Source organism: Cherax quadricarinatus, chromosome 20, assembly GCF_038502225.1.
Source record: "Cherax quadricarinatus isolate ZL_2023a chromosome 20, ASM3850222v1, whole genome shotgun sequence".
Lineage (NCBI taxonomy): Eukaryota > Metazoa > Arthropoda > Malacostraca > Decapoda > Parastacidae > Cherax > Cherax quadricarinatus.
In genome coordinates, this window is record NC_091311.1 from 24106586 (window position 1) to 24120854 (window position 14269).

Consider the following 14269-nt stretch of genomic DNA (forward strand, 5'->3'; position numbering starts at 1 on the left):
AGCTCAATTTCAAGGTACAGTGGAAAATCAAATATTGAACTGCTTCCAACTCAACCAATTTATGTAAGTGTATTTTTATAGTGCTTTTATAAGTGTATTTTTGAGGGTCTAAAATGAACTAATCTAATTTACATTATTCCTGATGGGAATAAATTCGTTTGGTAATGGCACTCGAACAGCCATCTGGAACGAAGAAAGTTTGATATTTGAGGTTCTACTGTACTTTTCGTTGTGAAACCAATCAAAATCATATCTGTTTCTGTAATATATCTTCCATTCTATCAAATGAGACCAAAAAAATGAGAATACAACCATAAAAACCATACAAAAATACCGCTAAGGGGTGCCTAATGGCTTAGAAGTGAACTCCATTATTTATGGTCCGATTTCTTTCATTTTTTGGTGTACGTTAAGAAGCATCTTTCTGTCATACATTGCCCAAGTTTCAATAAGATAGCTCAACAAACAAATGAGATTCAGTTCTCTAGATTAAGAGCATGACCCCATCACCGGTGTCAAGGAACCTCCCTTGAGGCCCACTCACTTATGGAAATTTCGCTCACGTATGGAAGCTAAAAATCAACCGAGCGACTGCTTGTATTTGAAAAACCTTGCACATGGATGTGCTCGCAAGTGGAGGTTCCACTGTATGTGTATGTTGTGCCGAATAGGTAAAACTTGCTATTTTGGCTTAACTAGTGATGCTCTTCTTGCCGAATAAGGCAAGCGAAAATTTGTGTATGCAATAATTTCACAAAAATCATTCTGATGCTAATGAAAAAAATATATTTCATTGTGTTTGTTTATTATTAAATTGTTGTAAACTTTTTTTTTTTAATGCATCGGCCATTTCCCACCAAGGCAGGGTGACCCAAAAGAAAGAAAAAATTAACATCATCATTCAACACTTTCACCATTACTCATATATAATCATTGTCTTTGCAGAGGCGCTCAGATACAACAGCTTAGATGTCCCTCCAAATTGCCAATATCCCAAACCCCTCCTTTAAAGTGCAGGCATTGTACTTCCCATTTCCAGGACTCAAGTCTGGCTAACTGGTTTCCCTGAATCCCTTCACAAAATATTGCCTTGCTCACACTCCAACAGCTCATCAGGTCCCAAAAACCATTTGTCTCCATTCACTCCTATCTAACATGCTCATGCATGCTTGCTGGAAGTCCAAAACCCTTGCCCACAAAACCTTCTTTACCCCCTCCCTCCAACCTTTTCGGGGACGACCCCTACCCCGCCTTCCTTCTCCTACAGATTTATACGCTCTCCATGTGATTCTACTTTGTTCCATTCTCTCTAAATGAGCAAACCACCTCAACAGCCCTTCTTCAGCCCTCTGACTAATATATTTAGTAACTCCACACCTCCTAATTTCCACACTATGAATTCTCTACATAATATTCACATCACACATTGCCCTTGGACACAACATCTCCACTGCCTCCAGCTGCCTCCTCACTGCAGCATTTACAACCCATGCTTCACACCCATATAAGAGTTTTGGTACCACTGTACTGTCATACATTCCCTTCTTTGCCTCCATGGATAACGTTCTTTGTCTCCACAGTTACCTCAACATACCACTCACCTTTTCTCCTTCAGTTCTATGGTTAACCTCATTCTTCATAAACCCATCTGCTGGCAAGTCAACTCGCAAATAACTGAAAGTATTCACCTCCTCCATATGCTCTCCCTGTAATCTGATATCCAATCTTTCGTTACCTAATATTTTGTTATCCTCATCACTTTACTCTTTTCTATATTCACTCTTGATTTCCTTCTTTTACATACCCTACCAAACTCATCCACCAACCTCTGCAACTTCTCTTCTGAATCTCCCAAAAGCAGTGTCATCAGCAAAGAGCAAGTTTGACAACTCCCACTTTGTGTTAGATTCTTCATTTTTTAACCCCACACCTCTTGCCAACTCCCGAGCATTCATTTCTCTTACAACTCCATCTATAAATATATTGAACAACCATGGTGACATCCCAGATCCCTGTCTAAAACCTACTTTTACTGAGAATTAATCTCCCTCTCTCCTTCATTCTCTACCCTGAGCCTCACTTGCCTCGTAAAAACTCTTCAATGCCTTCAATAACCTACCTCCTATTCCATACATGTGCAACATCTGCCACATTGCTCCAGGGTCCTAGACTATTCAACATCTTACCATAAGTTATCAGAAACATGGCTGGAACAAGTGTAGAAGCCTTCAAGAGGAAACTGGACATAAATCTTCACCAGGTGCCAGATCAACCAGGCTGTAATGGATATGTTGGGCAGTGGGCCTCCAGCAGTAACAGCCTGGTTGATCAGGCAAACACCAGATGAGCTTGGCCCATGGCCGGGCTCTGAGAGTAGTGAAATCCTCGAAACTCTTCAAAGGTTGCCCCCCCTATCCACCCTATCATATGCCATTTCCAAATCCATAAATGTCACAAAAACCTCTTTACCCTTATCTAAATATTGTTCACCTATATGTTTCACTGTAAACACTTGGTCTGCACACCCCCCTACCCTTCCTAAAACGTCCTTGTTCATCTGCTATCCTGCTCTCTGTCTTACTCTTAATTCTTTCAATAATAACTCTACCATACACTTTACTGGGTATACTCAACAGACTTATTCCCCTATAATTTTTACACTCTCTTTTGTCCCCTTTGCCTTTATACAAAAGAATTATGCATGTTCTCTGCCAGTCCCTAGTTACCTTACCCTCTTCCATACATTTATTAAATAAAAATGCTAAACACTCCAAAACTATATCTCCACCTGCTTTAAACATTTCTATCTTTATCCCATCATTCCCAGCTGCTTTACTCCCTACTACCTAGGTAGTGGGTTGGTAGACAGCAACCGCCCAGGAAGGTACTACTGTCCTGTCAAGTGAGTGTAAAACGGAAACCTGTAATTGTTTTACATAATGGGTTTTCTTCTATTTTCGTGCTAGTTCTTGTTCTTGTTTGTTTCCTCTTATCTCCATGGGAAAGTGGAGCAGAATTCTTCCTCCATGAGCCATGTGTGTCAAAAGAGGCAACTAAAATGCTGGGAGCAGGGGACTAGTAACTGCTTCTCCTGTATACATTACTAAAGTTAAAAAGAGAAACTTTTGTTTTTCTTTTTTGGCCACCCTGCTTTGGTGGGATATGGCCAGTTTGTTGAAAGAAGAAAAGATTTACATTTTAACACAGTGGCCATCTCCCACAGAGGCAGGGCGACCCACAAAAAAGAAGAAACACTCGCTATCATTCACTCGATCACTGTCTTGCCAGAGGGGAGCTGATACTACAGTTCAACATTGCATATATTCCCACCCCTCCTTCAGAGTGCAGGCAATGTACTGCCCACCTCCAAGACTTAAGTCCAGCTAATTTGTTTCCCTGAATCTTTTCATAAATGTTGCTTTGCTCATACTCCACAAGCATGTCAAGTCATATAAACCACTTGCCTCCACTCACTCCTATCTAATATGCTCACACACACTTGCTGGATGTCAAAGCCCCTAGCGCACAAAACTGCCTTCACCCCCTCCCTCCAACCTTTCCTAGGATGATCTCTAACCTGCTTTTTGTCCACCACTGATTTATACATTCTCCAACTCATCTTATTTTGTTCCATCCTCTTTAAATGTCTGAACCACTTCAACAACTCTTCTTCAGCCCTCTGGATAATAATTTTAGTAATCGCTCACCTCCTCCTAATCTCCAAGTTATGAATTCTCTGTGTAATATTCACACCACATATTGCCCTCAGACATGACACCTTCACTGCCTCCAACCTCCTCCTTACTTCAGTTTTCATAATCTGTACTTCACACTTATATATACTTTCATACATTCCCCATTTTGCTTCTATGAAAAACGTTCCTTGACTTTACAGGTGCCTCAGTGCACCTCTTGCCTTCTTTCCCTTGTCAGTTGACCTCGTTTTTCATAGCCCCATCTGCTGACAAGTCCACTTCCGAATATCTAAACACATTCACTTCCTCCATACTCCCTAACTCCAGTCTGATATCCAGTCTTTCATTTCCTAAATTTTTTCTCACCCTCATCACCGTGCTCATTCCTATGATGAGGGTAACAAAAAATTTAGGTAATGAACAATTGGATATGAGATTGGAGGGAGGTAATATGAAGGAAGTGAATATGTTCAGATATATGTGAATGGAATTGTCAGCAGATGAGTCCATGAAAGACGAGGTGAACCATAGAATTGACGAGGGGGGAAAAAGATTGTGTATCAGATTGGATATCAGTAATGAAAGAGTAGATATCAGATTGGAGGGAGGGAATATAAAGGAAATAAATGTGTTCAGTTATTTGGGAGTGGACATGTCAGCAGATGGGTCCCTGAATGACCAGGTGAACCATAGAATTGATGAGGGGGAAAAGGTGAATGGTGCATTGAGGCACCTGTGAAGATAAAGAACATTATCCATATATGTATATTGTATAGATATAATAGAGTAAATAAGCCACATGGAGGAGCAGGACCATGTATATAAGAGATGTATGTTGTTTATGTACAAAACAGATGAAATCACATGAATGTATTGGATGTGCTCACTTGTGACATTTCACAGTTTTGCATCTAAAAAAGAGTTGAATATATAATTAATTAAAATACATGAAGGAAAGTTTTACCATGTACAATTTACATTGTTTTATTAATATTACAACATATACTTTATATATTCTAACATGTAACTGTTGTGTTTTCTTTTAGACAATACAGATGCTGGTGAATTAAAGTCTTTTCTAGATGTTAACTACAGCCTAGTTTTTCATGTCTTCTATGAGGCATTCATCACCTTTGAGGGAAATCTTAAACAAAAGGGTAAGAAATATGCCTGCCTATTGTCTAGAGCTCTGTGAATAACCATTTTTTAGTTTTACAAAAAAAAAAAAATGACTGTGTCTGAAAAAACTAAAGTATTATATTTAAATTTTTTAGTATATGGCTGGAGCCTAGCAATTTACATAAAATATTTTTTCATATTTTTCATGTTTTACAGGAACATTTGCTGTACAAAAGAGTCATAAAGAAGATTTGGAGTGTTCATTATATGTGTTGGACCGCCTCCTTTGCCTTCTACCAGAAAGGTTTGAGAAACGATGGCAGTGCAATGCTCTTACCCACATTTTCAAGAAGATCCTTCACCCTGGAAATATTGTGCGCCTACGACGAGATGCCATGCGGTAATCATTGTTCCTGTTGAATTTGATGTAACTTTCCATTGCAGTATTTGTTGTGCTGTGCACATACAGCACTTCAGTGCATCATTAGAAACATTGTGATTGCTCTTTATGATGTTCAGCTTCAGCTGTGTCCATTATGCCTTGTTGTTAATGTTATAGTTTTGAATGTAGTGATATGAAGAACCTGAGAATAATTATATATGATCAATTCAACAGATTGTTTGTGATTTGGTATATGATTGTTGGGGAGTGCAAAACAGCAGAAATGGATCGCATGTTTGCATCATTGGTACCAGGGTTTCCAGTACCTCCTCCGTCAGCTCTCCCACCTGACCTGGGCTATGGGGGAGTTACATGCTTGGAGCCATCGCCTGTTATTCCTCCTCCCAGCACAGAGAAAACACCGCCAGATGATCTGTCATCATATCTTCTCAGGTCACTTTTAGACTTCATGGTCACACAGGTATGCAATACTTTTGAAATAAGCAATTAGATGTTGAAATGTTTATAATGAATTTTGTTAATACTTTCTTATTACATGTAAGTCAGTTAACATTCCTGGATATGGAACAATTCACAACTGTAGGCCCAACAAAAGGTAGGTGGTACTTTCTCTTGTACATCCCAGACAGTGAAACTTATGTCAGAAATGATCTTACAGGCAACTGTTCTAACTATTATAAGGTACGTACAGTACTTACCTCCTGCCTCTCCCCCAGAAGTAAATTTCATAAAATAATTTAAGAAATATAATGTGTAATCTTTTTAATATTCAAATCACTCAAATCCAAGGCATTCTAAGACATACGTAGGTGATCTAGGATCATTCAGGTTTTCAAAGATGAAGATCCCAATGACAAAAAAAACTACAATACTGTATAACTATTCACAAGCTACAAATTTTGATCAGATAATTTTGTATGAAAATTTCCTTTGAAAATTTCCAACAAAATCCACTACATAGAGATACACAGTAAACCTTCATATTACACAGATTTATTTGGCACATTTTGGTTATTACAGTATTGAAAAATTGTGGCATAATTTTATATGACACTTCATAAAATCAACTTAACATGATTCGGTTTGCGGGAGGGGATAAAATTTGGAGTGTCACCTGTGGGATATTTCCCTACCTCAGGCTGCTGCCTGGCTGTGGGTGAGACCACTGTCTCTGTGGGGCTACACCAGGCTTCAAGGCAGCAAAGGATTGCTTCACCTTGCTCCTTTGCAGTAATGCATCAGGTGATTTCAAGTGTAAGCCCAGGGTTATTTACCACTCTTAAGAATCCTCGTGCTTTGAAAGGTGTAGATAAAAACACCTTAATTTGGAAGTCAAACCAGTCAGCATGGATGACCGAGGAAATATTTATTGACTGCTTTAAGTGTGATAAGTGGTTTAAAACCGACAAGTTGAAGATTGAGACACTTATGCAACATACGGGAATCTTTATTGAAGAAACGTTTCGTCACACAGTGGCTTCATTGGTCCAATACAAAACAGAAAGGTGTAAGGAGAGGAGGAGTTTGAGGTAATCAGTCCCTCAGCCTGGAGTCGATGTGTTCACTCCATCAATCTTGTAGAAAGTACAGCATAGGACTGTAGAATTGGCTTATACAGTGGACCCTCGACCAACGATGGCATCGATTAACGATAAATCCGACGTGATACATGTTAGCGCAAAAATTTTGCCTCGACTAGCGCTAAAAAACTCGACCAACACTATTCGTTCCATCTGAGACGCATCCACTTCTGGCCAGTGTTTACAAGCCAGCCAGCCATCGCGGTCACTTCCAAGCATACAATCTGAACATTTCATATTATCACAGCCTTTTTAGTGATTACACCTGCAAAATAAGTCACCATAGGCCTCAAGAAAGCTTCTAGTGCCAACCCTACAGCAAAAAGGGTGAGAATTACTATGGATATGAAGAAAGAGATCATTGCCAAGTATGAAAGTGGAGTGCGTGTCTCCGAGCTGACCAGGTTGTACACAAAACCCCAATCAACCATCACTACTATTGTGGACAAGAAAACGGCAATCAAGGAAGCTGTTCTTGCCAAAGGTGCAACTAAGTTTTCGAAACTGAGATTGCAAGTACTCGAAGATGTTGAGAGACTGTTATTGGTGTGGATAAACAAAAAACAGATAGCATCTCTCAAGCGATCATATGTGAAAAAGCTAGGAAGTTGCATGATGATTTAATTAAAAAAATGCCAGCAACTAGTGGTGATGTGAGTGAATTTAAGGCCAGCAAAGGTTGGTTTGAGAGATTTAAAGGGAAGGGAAGTAACCCCAGAAAAGGACTTGCCACCTCAAGTCCTAATGGAAGGGGATTCCCCTTCTAAACACTAAGACCATCAACACTCTCCCCTCCTCCCATCCCATCAATCATCACCTGGTCTTCAATAAAGGTAAGTGTCCTGTAACTGTGCATGTCTTCTTCAGTTTGTGTGTATTAAAATTAATATGGTAAAAACAATTTTTTTTTCATACTTTGGGGTGTCCTACACGGATTAATTTGATTTCCATTATTTCTTATGGGGAAAATTAACTTGACTAACGATAATTTTGACTAACGATGAGCTCTCAGGAACGGATTAATAGCGTTAGTCGAGGGCCCACTGTATACTGTAGTCAGGTGAGGCAAAGTAGGAGGAGGTGGGGTCATAGTGGAACCATCTACTAGTCTAAGTAGGTCTTCATCCAAAGGTTGGACAAGTTGAAGAATTCTTTGTATCAAGATCCCATGATGTTGCAGTGTTCAATTTTTGCTGATATTCCAGAGTACACAAATGATGTCACTTGTCCAATACACATCCAGTTGGCCAGTCTAATATGCACTTAGGAATGCACTGACATTATTTATACAATTATAATGCAGTAGTCTGCATAACAGTAAATCTATTTTTTTTGTGTGAATAAAAATTCAAGATGAAAAGCAAGTGTAATATAAGAAGGACCAGGAGGCATGACTAAGGAACAGAGGATTTTTTTTTTTTTTTTTTGCTAGGAATGTCTACATTGTTTATTCTGGACCCTGTTTTTAAAATAGCAGTTTTTGAATTTGTATGAAATTGGCCAAATTACCAATTTCTGATCACTTTATTGGATAACTGAAATAGGTAAATGGGCAATTTCTTGTGCTCAGTCAATAGAATAGAAGGAATACTACCAAAATAGTTTTGAGTATGGTGGACTGGAATAATGGAATTGGCCAAAAATAGATTGCAAAGTGGGCAAAATTGCCAATGCGTAAACATTGCCGAGAATGCTAACTTTGTGAGAGCATAATTCCGTAAGTTTTCCATCGAATTTCATACTTTTTTCTTTATTACCTTCAAAAAGAGATTATCGTTTCATAAGATAAAATAATTTTTTTTTTTAAATTCTTCAACCCTGAGAGCAAGTCTGAGAGCAGGGGTCTCGACACTGAAAAGGTTAATATCAGGATCATTTGAGGTGAGCAAAAATATTACCGGGTGGTTTGATGGTAAACAGGTTAATTAGCCTACTGATACTATTGTACAGGTCGGCCATCACTAATCCAGCATCATTGGGACCTGTAGTGTGCCGGATCAGTGAGTTTGCCGGATTACAGAGTGGTTAGGTTAAAGTGCACTTAACCTATCAATAGAGACTCTTTCTGCTACATCTTCCTCATTTTCATCACTGCTTTCTCCTCCACTGGCTTGCAGCTGCGGCTTGCAGCTGTATAATGATGCAATTTGAAATTATGCTAGCTGAAATTAGTGCCGGATTGCTGACGGAACTGGATAACTGATTGCCGGATTAGTGATGGCCGACCTGTAGTTCATCTGACTATTTCCACTTTACCTTAGAATTAGAATTTTTTTTATTTCCTTGCAAGTTTACAGTGTGGTTGACAATAGTAGGAAGTTTATATTCGTAGGTAGTTTACAGTGAGGGTTTATAATTATTTGTAGTGCAAAGAGAGCCACTCTCATGCCTTGGCATTGTGGGCAGTCTAAACTTAACAGATTACAGTGGTTCCTTGTTTTTCGTAATTAATCCGTTCCAGAGAATGTGACTATTATTGAAATTGACGATTTGCGAAACCATTTTCCCCATAAGAAATAATGTACTGGAAATACAATTAATCTGTTCCAGGCACCCAGAAGTATTAAAACAAAATAATTTTTTACTTGAATTGTAGATGTACATACACAGAAAACAATGAGACATGAAGAATGAAACATTAACAGCATAACACTTACCTTTATTAGCGATTCTTTTTAGTGTATGGAAGACTGGAGGAGGGGAGAGGTTGGATTAATTACTGTTTGGAAGGAGAATCCCCATCCATAAATACTTCAGGTACCAAGTCCTTTTCCGGGGTTACTTCCCTTCTTTGTTTTTTAATGCCGCTAGGACCAGCTTGAGAGTCACTGTACACCTGTGGCACTAAATACAGGTCTCCCTCAACATTCGTGTTTCCAACTTTCGCGGGCTTCACACATTCGCGAACTCCCAACCGCCAAATTCCCAACTGCCAAATCATATTTAAGTTTACCGCCACGAGTCCTTACTACCCTCCCTCCGACCCCTGCAACTGGCAGCCAGCCCTCCCACCACTGTGTGGTGAGTGTTTTGTTTGTTCATTATTTGCTGTTCATTATTTGCTATTAAACTACAGTATAAATAATGTAAACCCATCCATGACTGCATATTAGAATGGCTATTCGGACAGGTATTGGAAGGTGACATCATGTGTTTACTCTTGAACACAGCAAAGAATCAAACATTTCTGCTACTGCTAATAATAATAATATTAATATTAATATAATAATAATAATAATAATACGATAGAATTGAAGAAGGAAATTGTACAAAAATACGAGGGTTGAAGCAGTGGTGGAGGAAGTGGTTGACACATCGTCAGTGTGGCTTTGTTTATGCTGGAGTGAGTACAGTGGACCCCCGCATAATGGACAATCCGCATAGCGGACGCTTTGATCGCTAAAATTTTGCCCCGCATAGCGCCCAAAAACCCGCTCAGCGGCCTTCGTCCGAGACGCGTCCAATGTGCGGCCTGAGCCACGTTCACATGTTCCGCGGGTGGCATTGTTTACCAGCCAGCCTCCGCGGTAACATCCAAGCATACAATCGGAACATTTTGTATTATTACAATGTTTTTGGTGATTTTTTTCTGGAAAATAAGTGACCATGGGCCCCAAGAAAGCTTCTAGTGCCAACCCTACAGCAATAAGGGTGAGAATTACTATGGAGATGAAGAAAAAGATCATTGATAAGTATGAAAGTGGAGTGCGTGTCTCCGAGCTGGCCAGGTTGTATAATAAACCCCAATCAACCATCGCTACTATTGGTGGTACAGCTGCTGCTGCTGCTTTATCACCGTCAGCTGCTGCTGCACTGTCAGCTGCTGCTGCTGTACCACCGTCAGCTGCTCCTGCTGCTGTAGTACCGTCTGCTGCTGCTGTAGCATCATCTGCTGCTGCTGTAGCATCGTCTGCTGCTGCTGTAGCATCGTCTGTTGCTGCTGTAGCATCGTCTGTTGCTGCTGTACCACCGTCAGCTGCTGCTGCTGCTGTAGCATCGTCTGCTGCTGCTGCTGCTGTAGCATCGTCTGCTGCTGCTGTAACATCGTCAGTTGCTGCTGTAGCATCGTCTGCTGCTGCTGTAACATCGTCAGTTGCTGCTGTAGCATCGTCTGCTGCTGCTGTAGCATCGTCTGTTGCTGCTGTAGCATCGTCTGCTGCTGCTGCTGCTGTAGCATCGTCTGCTGCTGCTGTAACATCGTCAGCTGCTGCTGCTGCTGCTGCTGCTGTAGCACTGTTGTTGGTGTGGCTTATTGAGAATACCAAGAAACAATTAACCCCAGAGGATTTGCCACCCAGGATAGCCCAAAAAAGTCAGTGTCATCGAAGACTGTCTAACTTATTTCCATTGGGGTCCTTAATCTTGTGTCCCAGGATGCAACCCACACCAGTCGACTAACACCCAGGTGAACAGGGAAAATGCCTGGAACTAGTGCTCATATTGGTGAATTTAGAGCCAGCAAAGGTTGGTTTGAGAGATTTAAGAATCGTAGTGACATACACAGTGTGATAAGGCCTGTTCTGGAAGAAAATACCAAACAGGACCTACAGTACTCAGGAGGAAAAGGCACTCCCAGGACACAGTGTCTCATCAGTCATTGCTGCATCTTCAATAAAGGTAAGTGTCATTTATTCTTCATTTAGTAGAGTAGTACATGCACAATATATATTGTGCATGTACTACTCTACTATTGTGCATGTATCCTTTTCTTTGTGTGTAGGAAAATGTATATTTCATGTGGTAAAATTTTTTTTTTCAAACTTTTGGGTGTCTTGCACGGATTAATTTGATTTCCATTATTTCTTATGGGGAAAATTCATTCACATAGCGAACATTTCGCATAACAGCCAGCCCTCTTGCACGGATTAAGGTCGCTATGCGGGGGTCCACTGTATTAGTCTCCGTGCTCTTCCAAACATTTCACAATAATTCATTGTATTTGGTGCTTGTAGATTGAGTGTGACTGGAGTGGTTGAGGCAGTGGTAGAGGAAGTGATAGAGGCAGTGGTAGAAGCAGTGATAGAGGCAGTGGTAGAGGCAGTGATAGAGGCAGTGATAGAGGCAGTGGTAGAGGCAGTGGTAGAGGCAGTGATAGAGGCAGTGGGTGAGGCAGTGGTAGAGGCAGTGATAGAGGCAGTGATATTTACTAACATATATGTTATAAATAATAATAGTACATGTTAATATTAATAACATTTATAATAATAATAATAATAATAATAATAATAAATGTTATTCATAATGTACTATTGTTATTTATAACTTTTTTTTTTTTTTTTTTTTTTTTTAACAAGTCGGCTCTGTCCCACCGAGGCAGGGTGACCCAAAAAAAAAAAAGAAAATCCCCAAGAAGAAAATACTTTCATCATCATTCAACACTTTCACCACACTCACACATTATCACTGTTTTTGCAGAGGTGCTCAGAATACAACAGTTTAGAAGCATACACATATAAAGATACACAACATATCCCTCCAAACTGCCAATATCCCAAACCCCTCTATCACTGCCTCTACCACTGCCTCAACCACTCCAGTCACACTCAATCTACAAGCACCAAATACAGTGAATTATTGTGAAATGTTTGGAAGAGCACGGAGACTAATACTCACTCCAGCATAAACAAAGCCACACTGACGATGTGTCAACCACTTCCTCCACCACTGCTTCAACCCTCGTATTTTTGTACAATTTCCTTCTTCAATTCTATCGTATTTATTATTATTATATTATTATTATTATTATTATTATATTATTATTATTATTTTTTTTTTTTTTTAACAAGTCGGCCGTCTCCCACCGAGGTAGGGTGACCCAAAAAAGAAAGAAAATCCCCAAAAAGAAAAATACTTTCATCATCATTCAACACTTTCACCATACTCACACATTATCACTGCTTTTGCAGAGGTGCTCAGAATACAACAGCTTAGAAGCATATACGTATAAAGATACACACCATATCCCTCCAAACTGCCAATATCCCAAACCCCTCCTTTAAAGTGCAGGCATTGTACTTCCCATTTCCAGGACTCAAGTCCGACTATATGAACATAACCGGTTTCCCTGAATCCCTTCACTAAATATTACCCTGCTCACACTCACAGATCGTCAGGTCCCAAGTATCATTCGCCTCCATTCACTCCTATCTAACACGCTCATGCACGCTTGCTGGAAATCCAAGCCCCTAGCCCACAAAACCTCCTTTACCGCCTCTTTCCAACCCTTTCGAGGACGACCCCTACCCCTCCTTCCTTCCCCTATAGATTTATATGCTTTCCATGTCATTCTACTTTGATCCATTCTCTCTAAATGACCAAACCACCTCAACAACCCCTCTTCTGCCCTCTGACTAATGCTTTTATTAACTCCACACCTTCTCCTAATTTCCACACTCCGAATTTTCTGCATAATATTTACACCACACATTGCCCTTAGACAGGACATCTCCACTGCCTCCAACCGTCTCCTCGCTGCTGCATTTACCACCCAAGCTTCACATCCATATAAGAGTGTTGGTACTACTATACTTTCATACATTCCCTTCTTTGCCTCCATAGATAACATTTTTTTGACTCCACATATACCTCAACGCACCACTCACCTTTTTTCCCTCATCAATTCTATGATTAACCTCATCCTTCATAAATCCATCCGCCGACACGTCAACTCCCAAGTATCTGAAAACATTCACTTCTTCCATACTCCTCCTCCCCAATTTGATATCCAGTTTTTCTTTATCTAAATCATTTGATACCTTCATCACCTTACTCTTTTCTATGTTCACTTTCAACTTTCTACCTTTACACACATTCTCAAACTCATCCACTAACCTTTGCAATTTTTCTTTAGAATCTCCCATAAGCACAGTATCATCAGCAAAAAGTAACTGTGTCAATTCCCATTTTGAATTTGATTCCCCATAATTTAATCCCACCCCTCTCCCAAACACCCTAGCATTTACTTCTTTTACAGCCCCATCTATAAATATATTAAACAACCATGGTGACATTACACATCCCTGTCTAAGACCTACTTTTACCGGGAAGTATTCTCCCTCTCTTCTACACACCCTAACCTGAGCCTCATTATCCTCATAAAAGCTCTTTACAGCATTTAGTAACTTACCACCTATTCCATATACTTGAAACATCTGCCACATTGCTCCTCTATCCATTCTATCATATGCCTTTTCTAAATCCATAAATGCAATAAAAATTTCCCTACCTTTATCTAAATACTGTTCACATATATGCTTCAATGTAAACACTTGATCTACACATCCCCTACCCACTCTGAAGCCTCCCTGCTCATCTGCAATCCTACATTCTGTCTTACCTCTAATTCTTTCAATTATAACCCTACCGTATACTTTTCCTGGTATACTCAGTAAACTTATTCCTCTATAATTTTTACAATCTCTTTTGTCCCCTTTCCCTTTATATAAAGGGACTATACATGCTTTCTGCCAATC

General features: G+C 39.8%; 1 protein-coding gene across 1 annotated transcript in view; it reads left to right on the forward strand.

Moving 5' to 3' along the window:
- Positions 1 to 14269, forward strand: part of LOC128703704 (ral GTPase-activating protein subunit alpha-1) — a 271349-nt gene that overhangs the window by 9545 nt on the left and 247535 nt on the right. Inside the window, exons 2-4 of the mRNA XM_070086908.1 lie at positions 4742 to 4852; positions 5031 to 5214; positions 5431 to 5677. Coding sequence (XP_069943009.1) covers positions 4742 to 4852; positions 5031 to 5214; positions 5431 to 5677 — 542 coding nt within the window. The remainder of the gene's footprint in view (positions 1 to 4741; positions 4853 to 5030; positions 5215 to 5430; positions 5678 to 14269) is intronic.